Source organism: Rhinolophus hipposideros (assembly GCF_964194185.1).
Source record: "Rhinolophus hipposideros genome assembly, chromosome: 6".
Classification (NCBI taxonomy): Eukaryota; Metazoa; Chordata; class Mammalia; order Chiroptera; family Rhinolophidae; genus Rhinolophus; species Rhinolophus hipposideros.
Window position 1 is genome coordinate 72,442,488 of NC_138052.1, and position 15,016 is coordinate 72,457,503.

The 15,016-nt window shown below is 32.6% G+C and overlaps 1 protein-coding gene across 4 annotated transcripts in view; it reads left to right on the forward strand.

Annotated features, from left to right (window-relative positions):
• Positions 1 to 15,016, forward strand: part of CARF (calcium responsive transcription factor) — a 48,022-nt gene that overhangs the window by 4,059 nt on the left and 28,947 nt on the right. For 2 of the 4 annotated variants that reach the window (XR_013993515.1, XM_081051456.1), the window contains exons 1-4: positions 236 to 371; positions 6,104 to 6,213; positions 13,383 to 13,494; positions 13,971 to 14,198. Coding sequence is in view for 2 of the 4 variants with exons in the window: in XM_081051456.1 (XP_080907582.1) it covers positions 13,408 to 13,494; positions 13,971 to 14,198 (315 nt within the window). In the remaining 2 variants the exon portion in view is untranslated. Of the gene's footprint in view, positions 1 to 203; positions 372 to 6,103; positions 6,214 to 13,382; positions 13,495 to 13,970; positions 14,199 to 15,016 lie in introns of those variants that run through there. The other 2 variants (XR_013993514.1, XM_081051457.1) reach the window with 1 other exon arrangement.

The following is a 15,016-nucleotide window of genomic DNA, read 5'->3' on the forward strand; positions in this document are numbered from 1 at the left end:
AAACGGCTTAAGTCATCTTTCACAGGACAAAGGCAGTTACCTGTAAAGTGAGTCTTAGTCTTACATACTTTTAATTGAGTCAAATGGCTGTTCTATACAGGCTGTTGATGGCTATTTTTTAAATAAAACCTGCATAATAAAATGAAGTATTTTTCTTTATATGTAGGAAAATAAAGTATACAGTGAATATCTTCTCATTACAGAAAAAAATGCTGCTGTGAAGACATAGCTTTCACATAAATGAAACTACAACTATCATGATTTAGTGCCCCCAAAGGGAAGAACTTCAACTTCAGTGGACAAGACAGGGCATTTTGGGGGGTAATAAAATGCTTGAGGATTGGAGTTTAATCTTGAACAACTGCCTGAAGGTAATTTTATTTTTAACTAATTGAAAGTAACAGCTCTAAAAGTTAACTATTGTCCGTTACAAATTAAGGAAAAAGTCAAATTACACTTTGCATATAGGCATTTTGTTCTATTTATGGCTACCTGTTAGAAAAGAACATTTTATACTTAGTTATTCAATATGTTCATTCTTAAAAACTTCACTTTGATATAGTAGTAAAGGGGTAATGCAAATTGATAGAATTAGGAAAAGAGGGAGTAATACTTTCCACTGCATTCAAATTACTTTTTAAAAGGGTGTCTGTAACTTAAAAATGTACTTCTAATCTCCAACTCAGCAATGGGTTAGGTCAATAGATAATTGAAACCCATTTTGCATATGGAAACTACTTTTAAGTAGTATTTTCCTAGTATACTCTCAAAAAGCTTGTTTAACCCATAGTATAGTTGTACATACTGAAAGGAAAATTTTGTTTTGAGTTCCCAGAAGACATTAGGAACATAAGTTATCTTTATTCCATTGGCAAAATTCCAGTCTGGGCAAAGTTCTGAAGTAGTTGGTTTATGTTCCGCAATCTTCCTCGTGTAACATCGTCCCCATGGCTTCACTAGTGCACTTTCCTAGGGCTTTCATCCTGCCCTCCGTGTTCACTGCAGCGTCTGGCTCGTTTGGGCTGCTGATCCCTTTTAAGTGCTGTGAGCCTAAAATGTACTTGCTTTCTCACCTCTGAATTCAACTTTTCAGGATAGCTGTTTTTAATTTATCTTAAAGGAAGAAAGCTATCCTTATATAAATTACTACAAATTTGTTAATGACTGATATGCTCTCCAGAGTTGTTTTCTTTTTGAGGGAAAGTGCTTATTAACTACAATGAAAATTACATTGATGAAATTTCAAATAGGGTAAGAGAAAGTAAAATGAAAAAAAAAATTAGGTCAGTAGGGGATAATTTGTAAAGAGATCAGGTCACCTTAGGAAGATAGGAGTAAATTTTTAGAATTCTTTCCCCTACGTTATTTGCAGTTTTTACCTCTCCTTCTCAAGCTCCACTTTTGACTTTTTACAGAATGTTTTCTCAGTGGGCAACACCTGTAATTCAAGCTCTAGATTTCTCCTGAGGTCAGAGATCTTTAGATTACTTGCAGGAGGGCTTTTGTGTGTTAGGGACCGCCTCTAATTACATTTCAACCAGAAAAAGTTGAGAAAAATGAACAAAGAAACATCTTTTAGCATCTTTAATTTGTTAATCTGTTAAAAAAAAAAGATTTAAAGCTATGACTTTGTTTGTTACCTTGAAAGAGTTCCTATTATAATAATAAAGAGTGAGCTTTGGGATCAGTAGATATAAGTTTGAGTCCTTGCTCAGCCACTTAGTGTATTTGTAATCTTGGTAAGCTTATTTAATGCTCGAGTCTTTTTTTAAATATGTAAACTGGAGAAAGTAATGGAATCACAGGGTTGTTGAAAGAATTAAGTAAAATAATAATGTAAAACACTTTTAGCATAATACTTTACTATGGTAAGTGCTCAATAAATAACCTTATAACCTAGAGCCTCAGTTTCCTTTTCTGTAAAATGATGTTCATAGGTCCTACATCACAGAATAGTAGAGATTGTTAATTTTAGCTAATAATTATTAAGTATAAAAACATTCAATAAACATTAAATTATACCTATGACAAATTCATAACATTATTCTATCATAATAGAACTTATATTTAAAAATCAAAATAAAGAGCTCTTGAAAATATATCTTAATGTCATTGTGTTTAGACAGTATTTCAATATATTTATTTAAAAAAATTAAACTGTTCTTGCAGCAATTATTTCAGTTTTATTAAGCCCCTCAATGGGACCTTATTTTCAGTTAAATCTAACTTGGTAAAAATTTTCTTTTTGAATAGTTATTTTTCTGCTCAGTGCACATTAGAAGTCAGTAAACAATAGTTAAGTGAAGTTTTTAAATCACTATGATAATCAACTATTAGTAACATAAAATCTTAGAACTCAATAGGATTTTAGCGATACCTCTCACTGATTCCTCATTTTAAAAAACTAGAAATTGAACTTCAGAGAAATAAACAGTTTGAATTTTTTTATCGAATCTAGACTGACCCCATGTTCTTTCTCTATTTATGAGATGTGTGAATTTTTTTTAAATTACAATTTATTGGGGTGACAATTGTTAATAAAGTTACATAGATTTCAGGTGTACAATTCTGTAATATATCATCTATATGTCACATTGTGTGTTCACCATCCAGAGTCAGATCTCCTTCCATCACCGTATATTTGATCCCTTTTACCCTCATCTATCACTCCCCTCCCCCCTTACCCTCTTATAACCACTAAACTACTGTCTGTGTCTATGAGTTGTTTTTTTCTTTTAAAGTTTATTGGGATGACAATTAGTAAAGTTAGATAACTTTCAGGTATACAATTCTGTAATACATCCTCTATAAATCACATTGTGTGTTCACTACCCAGAGTCAGTTCTTCTGTCACCATATATTTGATCCCCCTTACCCTCATCTACCACCTCCCTCCCCCTTTACCTCTCGTAACCACTAAACTGTCTTCCATGTCTGAGTTTTTGTTTCTCATTTGCTTGTCTTGTTCTTTTGTTGTTTTTGGTTTATACACCACATATCAGTGAAATCATATGGTTCTCTGCTTTTTCTGTCTGATTTATTTCACGTAGCATTCTAATCTCAAAATGGGATTATAATCTCATTATAATCTCAAGAAATAGGACCATGTTGTCACAAATGGTCCTATTTCATCTTTTCTTACCGCCGAATAGTATTCCAGAGACGTGAATTATTAAACTAAGCAATAATATTGAAATAGAACCTATTAGTTATCTAAAAGTGTAAAACATTTTTATAATTTTTCAATGAGAGTATAGAATAGTATATTTAGAAGCTTCATACTAGCCCAAATATTTTGATTAAGGCAGTACTTGACAAAATTTTACCCTTAAAAACCAAAGGGTTTATTTAGATAGGTGAAATTATTTATTTATTTATTTATTTATTTATTTATTTAGATAGGTGAAATTTTGACCTTAGTTTGCATAATTATAGGTAGTAAAAAAATTTACTGAGCACTGACAGCACTAGGAACTTTGCCAAGCCCTTTGCATACTTTATTTAATCTTTATAATAACCCTATGAGGTAGATGCAATATTAATCCCAATTTTCAGATGACAAAACTAAAGCTCAGAGTAGTGGTTAACTTGACAAATAAGTACAAAGCTGAAATTCAAACCCATACCATATGACTATAGAATAGTCTCTTCAACTATTTTACACTGTTTTACTAACAAAGCTCTCTGTTTTTATTTTAAAAGTTAATGAAACAATAGTATATTTTCCTGTGCACCCTAACTTCAACATTGTCCAGAGTGTGGGAACTTGACCAAGAATTTCAAGATAATTTTGGAGTTCACATTACTATGATTTGTTATTGGCTTTAGTTTGCAGTTACTCTGAATGCTTTTTTCTTTATCTAAAATTCTTTTTATTTTTTTTTAAGTTTTAGATTTACAGGAAAATTGAGCAGGTCATACAAAGATTTCCATATTCCTTCCCTCACCTCTCACCCCTTCCCTAGCATAACAGTGTTTTTTGTTATTAACATCTTGCATTAGTGTGATACATTTCTTAAAACCTATATTGATACATTATTGTGAACAAAAGTATAGTTTATATTAAGATTCACTCTTTGTGTTATACAGTTTTATGGATTTTTGACAAATGTATAATGTATCCACCATTACAGTATTATATAAAATTGTTTCATCACCATAAAATCTCCTGTGCTTCACCTATTCATCCCTCTATAACCCCCACATCCCCAATCTCTGCCAATGACTGGTCTCCTTACTATGTTTATAGGTTGGCCTTTTGAAGAATGTCATATACTTGGAATCGTAAAATATGTAGCCTTTTCAGATTGGCTGCTTTGACCTAACACTATGCAGTTGGAACATAATGTGGATTCAATTCTAAAGCCAGAAAAAAAAGATTTTATTTTCTGTAAGGGTTTCTGTCTAGCCAGTTGATTTTCTCCCCTAGTTTATCTTTTTTTTTTCTTTTTACCTTTTGACCCTCATTCACCCATTTCTCCCATTCCCCTTCTCCACTCTCCACCTGTGGCAACTACCACTTTGTTCTCTGTATCTATGAGCTTAGTCTGTTTGTTTGTTTTTAGATTCCACATATGAGATAGATCATATGGTATTTGTCTTTCTCTGACTTAGTTCACTTAGCATGTCCATGTACCTATTGACATCTGTATATATCTTTGGAAAAATAACTGATGGGATCTTCTGCCCATTTTTTAATTGGATTGTTTTCTTTCTGTTTTGTTTTTCGTTTTTTTGGTTTGTTTTTTGACTACCGAGTTACATGAGTGTTTTAAAATATATTTTGGGTATTTGCCCCTTATCAGATATACGATTTATAAATATCTTCTCCCATTCAGTAGGTTGCCTTTTCATTTGTTTATGGTTCCCTTTGCTGTGCAAAAACTTTTTAGTTTGGTGTAGTCCCAGTTGTTTATTTTTGCTTTTGTTGCTTTTGCTTTTAGTGTAAGAATAAAAAAAATCATCACCAAAACTCTAACAAGGAGCTTACTTCCTGTGTTGTATTCTAGGAGTTTTATGTTTTCACGTCTCATGTTCAAGTCTTTAATCCATTTTAAGTTAATTTTTGTGTATAGTGTAAGATAGTGGTCAAATTTTATTCTTTCACATGTAGCTGTCCTGTTTTCCCAGTACTATTTATTGAAGAGACTGTTCTTTCCCAATTGTATATTCTTGGCTTCTTTATCATAAATTAATTGACCATATATGCTTGGGTTTATTTCTGGGTGCTCTATTGTGTTCCACTGATCTTCGTTTCTGTTTATCTGGCAATACCATACTGGTTTAATTACTATCACTTTGTAATACAGTTTGAAATCAAGGAGTGTCATACCTCCAGCTTTGTTCTTTCTCAGGATTGTTTTAGCTATTCAGGATCTTTCGTAGTTCCATACAACTTTTAGGATTATTCATTCTATTTCTGTGAAAAATGCCATTGGAATTTTGATAGGGATTGCATTGAATCTGTAGATTACTTTGGGTAGTATGGACATTTTAACAATATTGGTTCTATCAATCTGTAAGCACTAAATGCCTTTCCATTTATTGTGTGTTCTTCAGTTTTCTTCATTAATGTCTTGTAATTTTCAATATACAGGTTTTTCACCTCCCTGGTTAAATTTATTTCTGGGTATTTTATTCTTTATAATGCAATTGAAAGTGGGATAGTTTCCTTAATTTTTCTTTCTGTTAGTTCATTATTAATGTATAGAAATGCAACAGATTTTTGTGTATTGATTTTGTATCCTGCAACTTTACTGAATTCGTACATTCTAGCATTTTTTTCATTTCTCCCATCTAGGTTGTGTAGTTTTCAGTGCATAATCTTGCATATATCTTTTGTCAAATTTATCCCTAAAATTTTCATATTTTTTGCCATTGTGCTATTTTAGGCAGTTGGTATCACACTTTGTTCATGCAAAATTCCAGCCTAAGCTTATTGGCCATGTTGGTTGTACTTAAAGTTAATGGCATCTTAGATTTGATGAGATGCAGTATTTTTTTGTAATACGTTGGTGGATTTTGTTTGCTGACTTTTTATTTAGGATTTTAGTATTTATGTTTATAATTTTTTAAAAATAGATTTTAATTTTATTTTATTCAGATATGGTGAGGCCAACAAATCAGGAGATGATTGCCATTGGAAAGATTATTTATTACAGTTTTCAAGAGGAGAGATGCATGTCACACAGGGCCACTCAAGAGAAAACTGAGGTCAGTAGCAGACACAGAGAGACTGAGAATATCAAATCCTGGGTGTCATAACATCATATCATTTTATCTATAATATCATTCACACACCTAAAAACACACCAGAAATTTCTTAATATCAAACATCTAGTCCATATTCACATTTTCCTGATTGTCCTACACACATTTCCATGATTGTCCTACACACACGTATTTTTCTCTTTTTGGTACTGTTTCACTTTTTTTAAAAAATTGAGGTGAACCTCATATAACTTAAAATTAATTATCTTTAAATGAATAAATCAGTAGCGTTTTGTACATTCACACTGTTGTGCATGTACCACCTCTATTTAATTCAAAAATATTTTCATCTCCCCAAAATTAAACCTTGTACCCAATTGGCAGTTATTCCCTTTTCTTCCATTCCCCAAGCCCTTGGCTTTTACCAGTCTGCTTTCTGTCTGTATGGATTTACCCATTCTGGATGTTTTATATAAATGGGACCATATAACATGTAATCATTTCTGTTTGGCTTCTATCAGTTAGCCTAATGCTTTCGAGGTTCATTTATGTGGTAGCATGTATCGGTATTTCATTCCTTTTTTATAGCTGAATATTATTCCTTATGTGAGTATGCCACATTTTGTTTATCCAATCATAAGCTTGTGAACATTAGGGTTGTTTCCACTTGAGCTATTGTGAATAATGCTGTTATGAACATTCGTGTACAAGTTCATGTTTGAATACCTGTTTTCAATTGTTTTGGGTATATACCTGGAGTGGAATTGCTGTCATATGGTAATTCTATGTTAAGCTTCTTAAATAACTGCCAGCCTCATTTTCACAGCATCTGCACCATTTTATATACCCATCAGCAATGTATGAAGATTCTAATTTCTCCACGTCCCCACAAACCATTGTTGTTGTTATTAATTTTTTAAAATATGTCCATCCTAGTGTATATGAACTGGTATCTCATTGTTGTTTTGAATTGCATTTTCCTAATGACTATTGACCTCGAGCATCTTTTTATGTGTTTGTTGGCCATTTGAATGTCTTCTTTGGAGAAATGTCTGTTCAACTCCTTTGCCCACTTTTTCAATTGGCTTGTCTTGTTATTGAGCATTCTAGACCCTTATCAGACATTTGATTTGCAAATATTTTTTCCCATTTGTGGGTTGTCTTTTCACTCTTATGGTGGTATCCTATGCATAAAAGTTTTTTATTTTGATAATGTCTAGTTTGTCTTTTTTTTTTTTTTTTTTGTGTGCTTGTCCTTTTGGTGTCATATCTAAAGAATCTTTGCCAAATCCAAGGTCATGAAGATTTATCCTTATGTTTTCTTTTAAGAATTTTATAGTTTAAGCTCTTACATTTAAGTCTTTGATCCATTTTTGGTTATTTTTTGTATATAGTGATGTAGAGGTCCACCTTCATTCTTTTGTATGTGGATATTCAGTTGTCCCAGCACTATTTGTTGCAGGGGCTATTCATTCCTCATTGAAAGCTTCAGCACACTTGTTGAAAATTATTTGACCGTAGATATATGAGTTTATTTCTGGACTCTCAATTCTAGTTCATTGATCTACATGTCTCTCCTTATGTCGGTACAATATTCTTTTCTATTTTTAATTTTATTGGGGAATTTTGGGGAACAGTGCATTTCTCCAGGGCCCATACAAGTCATTTCCAGTCGCCATTTTCAATCCTTAGTTGAAGGGGGCACAGCCCACCATCCCATGTGGGAATTGAACTGGCAACCTTGTTGTTGAGAGCTCACACTCTAACCAACTGAGCCATTCTGCCACCCCGTGTACAACATTCTTTTGAGTACTGTAGTTTTGTAGTAAGTTTTGAAATTGGGAAGAAAGAGTCCATCAACATCATTCTTCTTTTTCAAGATTGTTTTGTTCATTCAGGTCCCTTGCAATTAATTCCGTGTGAATTTTAGGGCTGGCTTTTCTATGAGTGAAAAAAAGACCATTGGGAATTTGATAGGAATTGCATTGAATCTGTAGATTGCTTTGGGTAGTATTTCCATTTTAACAATTTTCATGTCTTCCAGTTACATGGGCATTGTATGTCCTCATATTTATTTAGGTCTTCTATAATTTTTTCCAGCAATATTTTGTCATTTCAGTGTAAAACTCTTGTACCTTCTTGGTTAAATTTTTTAGTAAGTATTATATTCTTGTTGATGCTATGCATATTGTAAATGGATTATTGATTTCATTCTTGGATTGTTCATTGCTAGTATATAGAAATATAATTAATATTGGCATGTTTATCTTGTATCTTGCAACTTTGTTGAATTTGTTTAATAGTTTTTAAACTGTTTTTGTGGATTCTTCAGAATTTTCTATGTGTAAGACTATGTCATCTGTGAATGGAGATAGTTGTACAATTATTCTTAGTATTGTCTCATTATCCTTTAAATTTCTGTGAGATGATAATGTCCCCACTTTTATTTCTGATTTTAGTTATTTGCATCTTCTTTGTTTTTTATTGTCAGTCTAGTTAAAAGTTAGTCAATGTTGTCAGTCTTCAAAGAACCAACTTTTAGATTTGTTGATAATCTCTATTGTTTTTCTATTCCTGATTTTACTTATTTCCCCTCTAATCTTTATTATTTCCTTCCTTCTGCTAGATTTCAGTTTAGTTTGTTCTTCTTTTTTCTATATCCTTAAGATATAAAATCAGTTTATTGTTTTGAGATTTTTTTAAAAAATAAAGGCATTATTGCTTTAAAATTGCCACTGAGCACTGCTTTTCCTGAATCCCGTAAGTTTTAATATATTGTGTTTATCTATCATCCTTTCTTGAGTAACATGTATTTTATTTAGTTCTACAGTATTTTTTCTATCTTTAAAATACACATACATGACAATAATTTAGTGGTTACCAGAGGGTGAGGGGGGGAAAAGGGTTTAGAAGAGGGTAAACGGGGTCAAATATATGGATGGAAGGATAACTGACTTTGGGTGGTGAACACACAATGTGATACACAGATGATGTATTACAGGATTGTACACCTGAAACCTATGTAACTATACTAACAATTGTCATCCCAATAAACTTTAATTTAAAAAAATGCACATACACAAAATTGTTATAATGTTATTGTTTATACAAGCAATGTTTAATTAGATTTTTCATAGAAATATTAATTTGCTTAACATTTTTCTAGCATCTCAGGAATTCTGTCTGGTATCATTTTTGTTTTGTATATTTTTAGAAATTTCTTCCACGTAGGATCTGTTCATTGTAAACTTTGAGTTTTTAATCTAAAAGTGTCTTTCTCTCATGTTCTTTTGTGAAAAAATACATAGGGTGCCAAAAAAATGTATACACATTTTAAGAAAAGAAAACTATTAAAATTGTAATACTCAATATATACCGAAAACAAAAGATGAATACAAGTCACATTTGACTTCTGCAATTACAAGAGGTGCTCAAAGTGGTTACCATCAGCGTCCAGACACTTCTGATTACGGCGAACTACTTCATGAGCAACTTTGACCCAAGTGTCCACTTGCATATATTTGTTTGGCACCCCTGGCAGTTTTGAGCATATACAATTATATATTGATAGTTACTTTCTTTTTTATTATTCCTATTATTTCTGCTGCCATTGTTGCTATAGAATAATCTGCTGTATATGTAACCTCAATACTCTGTAACTGATCTTCTGCAGTTTAGATTTTCCTTTCTCTTTAGAATTTTGTACTTTTACTACATTGGGTTTGGATATCTTTTGATTTATCTTGGTATGTTTTGTACTTACTCCTTTATCTGTGGATCAGGTCTTCCCTTTTGAAAAATTATCAGCCATTTTCTCTTCAAATATTGTCTCTCATCCATTTTATATCCTTCTGAAACTCCAATTGTAGACATGCTATAACTATAGATATACTATAAACTTTTTCATTCTATTTTTCTAATTTTAAGTCTCTTCATATTTTTTATGTTCTGTTTTTCCTATGATGCACTCTGGGTAATTTTTAAAATCTGCCTTCCAATTGGGTAATTCCTTCTTTTCCATCTAATCTATTTAATTTATCCATTGACTTTAATTTCAGCAATTATATTTTTCATTTCTTACAGTTCTGTTTGGTTCTTTTTCAAGTTAAACTTTTTTTTTTTTAATTGGGGAAGGGGAACAGGACTTTATTGGGGAACAGTGTGTACTTTCCAGGACTTTTTTCCAAGTCAAGTTGTTGTCCTTTCAATCTTAGTTGTGGAGGGTGCCGTTCAGCTTCAATTTGTTGTCCTTTCAGTCTTAGTTGTGGAGGGCGCACAACTTAGTTGTGTGGACCGCAACCCAGCTCCAGGTCCAGTTGCCGTTGCTAGTTGCAGGGGGCACAGCCCACCATCCCTTGCGGGAGTCAAACCGGCAAACTTGTGGTTGAGAGCCCAATGGCCCATGTGGGAATGGAACCGGCAGCCTTCGGAGTTAGGAGCATGGAGCTCTAACCACCTGAGCCACCGGGCCGACCCTCTCAAGTTAAACTTTTGATAGTCTGTTGTTGCCTGCTTATTCCTGTGATTATTCTTTTATTTCTTTAAACATTGAATAATTATTGTACATTAAGTATTATATGGGTCCAATGTTTGAAATCTTTAAGGGTTTTCTAAATCTGCTGACTTTCTCTTATGGTGGTTTATTTCCTTTGTGTTTTTGGCACTCTTTGATGTAAACTTATATTTAATTGATCTTAATGTGAATTTTTCTTACTAGAAGCCAGGCTACACTATTGGTTTAAGACCTTTCAAGTTCCTAGTCTTGGGAGTTTTAATTTCTGTTTCCTACCAGCTGGTTGTCCAAGCCCCACTTTCCCAGCCACAAAACATGTGTTTGCACTTGCCTTCAGGGAAATTTTCGTCTTTGCATGTGCTCATCACTTAGGATTTAACTTACAGCTTTTGCTTTTCTCTTTTCTGGTGGGAGGGGAGGGAGTGTGGAGAGTGGCCTCTGATTTTTACTTCCAGACACAAAATAAGATTCTGTTTTAGATCAACTTTATATTTTTCATTTTCTAGCAAGGAAGCCTTCTGTGGTACCTAATCTGCCATGTTGTCATTAGTGGATCTTTCTTTTTAATTACTTTATTTTTATTTTTTAATTAAAGTTTATTGGGGTGACAACTATTAATAAAGTTACATAGGTTTCAGGTGTATAATTCTGTAATACATCATCCATATATCATATTGTGTGTTCAACACCTAGTGTCAGTTCTCCTTCCATTACCATATATTTGATCCCTTTTACCCTCATCTACCATCCCCATCTTTCCCTTGTAACCACTAAACTATTATCTGTGTCTATGAGTTTTTGTTTCATCATTTGTTTGTCTTGTTGCTTTGTTGTTTTCAGTTTTATATACCACATATCAGTGAAATATGTGAAAATCAGTGAAAAGTTTATCAACTTTTTCTGTCTGACTTATTTCACTTAACATAATAATCTCTAGATCCATACATGTCACAAATGGCACTATTTCATTTTTTCTTATGGCAGAATTGTATTCTGTTGTGTATGTATACCACATCTTCTTTATCCAATCATCTATCGAGGGACACTTTGGTTGTTTCCATTTCTTGGCCACCGTAAATAAAGCAATGGACTATGGAGAAAAAGGAAACCTCATACACTGTTGGTGGGAATACAGATTGGTGCAGCCGCTGTGGAAGGCAGTATGGAGGTCCTCAAAAAATTAAGAATAGAATTACCATATGACTCAGCAATCCCTTTTTATTTTTTAAAACCATTTTAAAAATTCATAAGTAATCTATGTATAGTGTAAAAAATTCAAAACAGAACAGAAGGTTGTAAAGTAAAATTGCTCTTTTACAGCCCAAGAAGTAACTACAAATTTTTAGAATTTTTGTAATAAGATTAGAATACAAGTGATAATTTAAAATCTTAAAGGAGAAGCAATTTTAAGATATTTTATAGTTATATATTAAAAATAAGTGATTTTACAGCCTATCACAATTTGTATTTCAGTATAAGTAGTTGTAATATTTTGGAAATATGAAGTGGCAAACCTTGTAGATTTTATGAAATGGTTTATTTTATAATTGTATGTTTGGAAGCTATCATAGAAAAATAAGTTTTCAATATATTCAAATATATGTATTACTGAATAAGTCTAAAGTACAAGGTACAAATTTAAAGTAGGGTTTTAGGTGATGGAGTTATTGTGCATGCTGGTGGTTTTATGGACATGAGTTAAAATCCATGAACCTGTACACACACACACACACACACACACACACACACACAAGTTCAGTTTAAAGCATATTAATTTAAAAAATAAAATTTTAAAGATTTAAAAAAAGAATTTATGCTGTCTTTTGAAAAATAAAATTAAATGGGTGAATTCTTAAAAAGATTCTATGAAGTTTATTTTACATTATAATTTTTTAATGGTATTCTACACCAGTTTCATTTTGACCCTACTCCATAAAACGTTGTTTCTTTTAGATAATACAGACTCCCATAGTCTGTACTAGGCCAGGGTTTGTGAACCTTAGCAGCATTGACATCTTTGTTGTGGAGGCTGTCCTATGTACATTGTAAGATGTTTAGCAGTAGCTCTAGCTTCTCCCATTAGATACCAGTAGCACTCCCCCCACCCCCGCCCGCCACCCCGTGTGACACCCTAAATGGCTCAAACATTTTGGAATACATATTGCTTCATTTTCAAAGTTTGTCAAGCCAATATTAAGTGGAATGATTGTATGTTATGGTAAGAGTTCTGTATACATAATCTCCATTTATACCAAGAGATCTTTTCTAAAATTATTTAATGCTACAGTAGGGCACACCCAACTCATAAAATTGAAAAGCTTTATTTGCATTAAATCTTTGTAAAATGAGAATTTTAAAAGTATTTGAAAGAGTATAACAGTACTTGTCATAAACAGCTATCTTAATAAGCCAGTACATAAGTGTAATTAAGGACAGAAAAATGAAACTATGTAACACTGATCTTTGCTCTGCCTTGAATGCATTCTGGTGCCTTAACAAGTGATTTAACAAAAACGTTTATTTTCTTATTTGTAGAATGGAATTGATTTAACTTAAGTTTTATAGGGTAACAGGGTCGGGGAGATGAGACATTTGTTTTAGACAAACATTCTATAAAAATGTTAAGTGCTTTAGTTGATCACATATTTAACTCTTTCAGTTATTAAATAATAGAAGAAAATGGAATGGAATATGATGTCAGCATGGAACAGTCTAATGATTCAATAATAGTCAATCATAATGATTCCGAAGACTCGAAAACAGATTCTCAGGTAATTTGAGGTAGGGATTCAACTGGGTACTTTTTCCCATTCTAGGGGAAAACAGCATGCCATTTCACAATGTTTATGCTCAAGGAATACTGTTATATTTAATGTATTCAAGGATTTTAGCATTTTATTATCTGCAAGTCTATGACATTTATTTTATACATAAACATTTATACACAACAAAAAATCTGTATGTTGAATTATATTTCATTATTTCAAGTTGCATTTCTGTGGACTGTTTTATTTCAACTTTATTTAAAATAAAATATAATAAAAATCAATTTCATTTAAGAACTACTTTTTGTCTATATCAGTCTGTTGGAATTGACAACTGTTGCAAAATGTAAAGTGAATAATTAATTGAAAATGAATATTTTTCCATTTTTATTATAAACATTCTATTTTTTTTTAATTGTAATGTTATATTTTACAAACACTGAAGTAATTTCTTTTTTTTTTTTTTTTTTTTTTTGGCAAAGCATCCAAACTGTATGGACTCCAGGGATCCTTCCTTTGGACAAAATGGTTCCGGTAGAGTTTTACCCATCACTACTCATGAAGCAGATAATTCACTCACATCACAGAATATACCAGGGCCCCTGACTCAAGCACAGACTCTTTCTGCAGAGCAATTCCACCTCATGGACCAAAATGGGCAGCCTGTTCAATATGAACTTCAGTCTTTGGGGGATTCTAATGCACAAATGGTGAGTATATTTTATAAACAATCAGTTTTTGTGTTATTTGTAAATATATATACAGTGGTACCTCAGTTTTTTAACATAATCTGTTCTAGAAGACAGTTCAAGTTCTGAAATGTTCGAAAACCGAGGCACCGGCACCGTTTCCCCATAGACAGTAATGTAAAATGGATTAATTCGTTCCAGACCTTGAAAACCAACCCCTAAAACTGCAAATTTAGCATGAATTTTACTATCTAATGATACCATAGATCCATAAAATTTACAGTGTTTGTAAACCGAAATGTCTGTCAATGGAGACGTTTGAAAACCGAGGTACCACCATATTTGTATTACTCTTACTAATTACCTTAATTGCTTGACACTATTGACTAAACATTGCTTTGAAAAATACTGTTTCCATGACATTCATTTTTTTTCCATTTTATACAAGAAATTTATTCAAATAACAAGACGCTTGACTTGAAGGGAAAACTAGGATTTCTTTCTTTTTTTAAAAAAAAATCATTAACTTTTTTCAATTTGCAATGTTATTTTTTTAAAAAATAAATTTTATTGGGGAATATTGGGGAACAGTGTTTCTCCAGAGCTCATCAGCTCCAAGTCCAGTCCAGTCGCTGTTTTCAATCTTTAGTTGCAGGGGATGCAGCCCACCATCCATGCAGGAAGTGAACCCACATCCTTGTTGTTGAGAGCTCGCGCTCCAACCAACTGAGCCATCTGGCTGCTCATGCGGAAGCTCAATGGCAGCTAGTTGTCTTCAATCTAGTTGTGGAGGGCGCAGCTCACTGGCCCATGTGGGAATCTAACGGCAACCCTGTTCA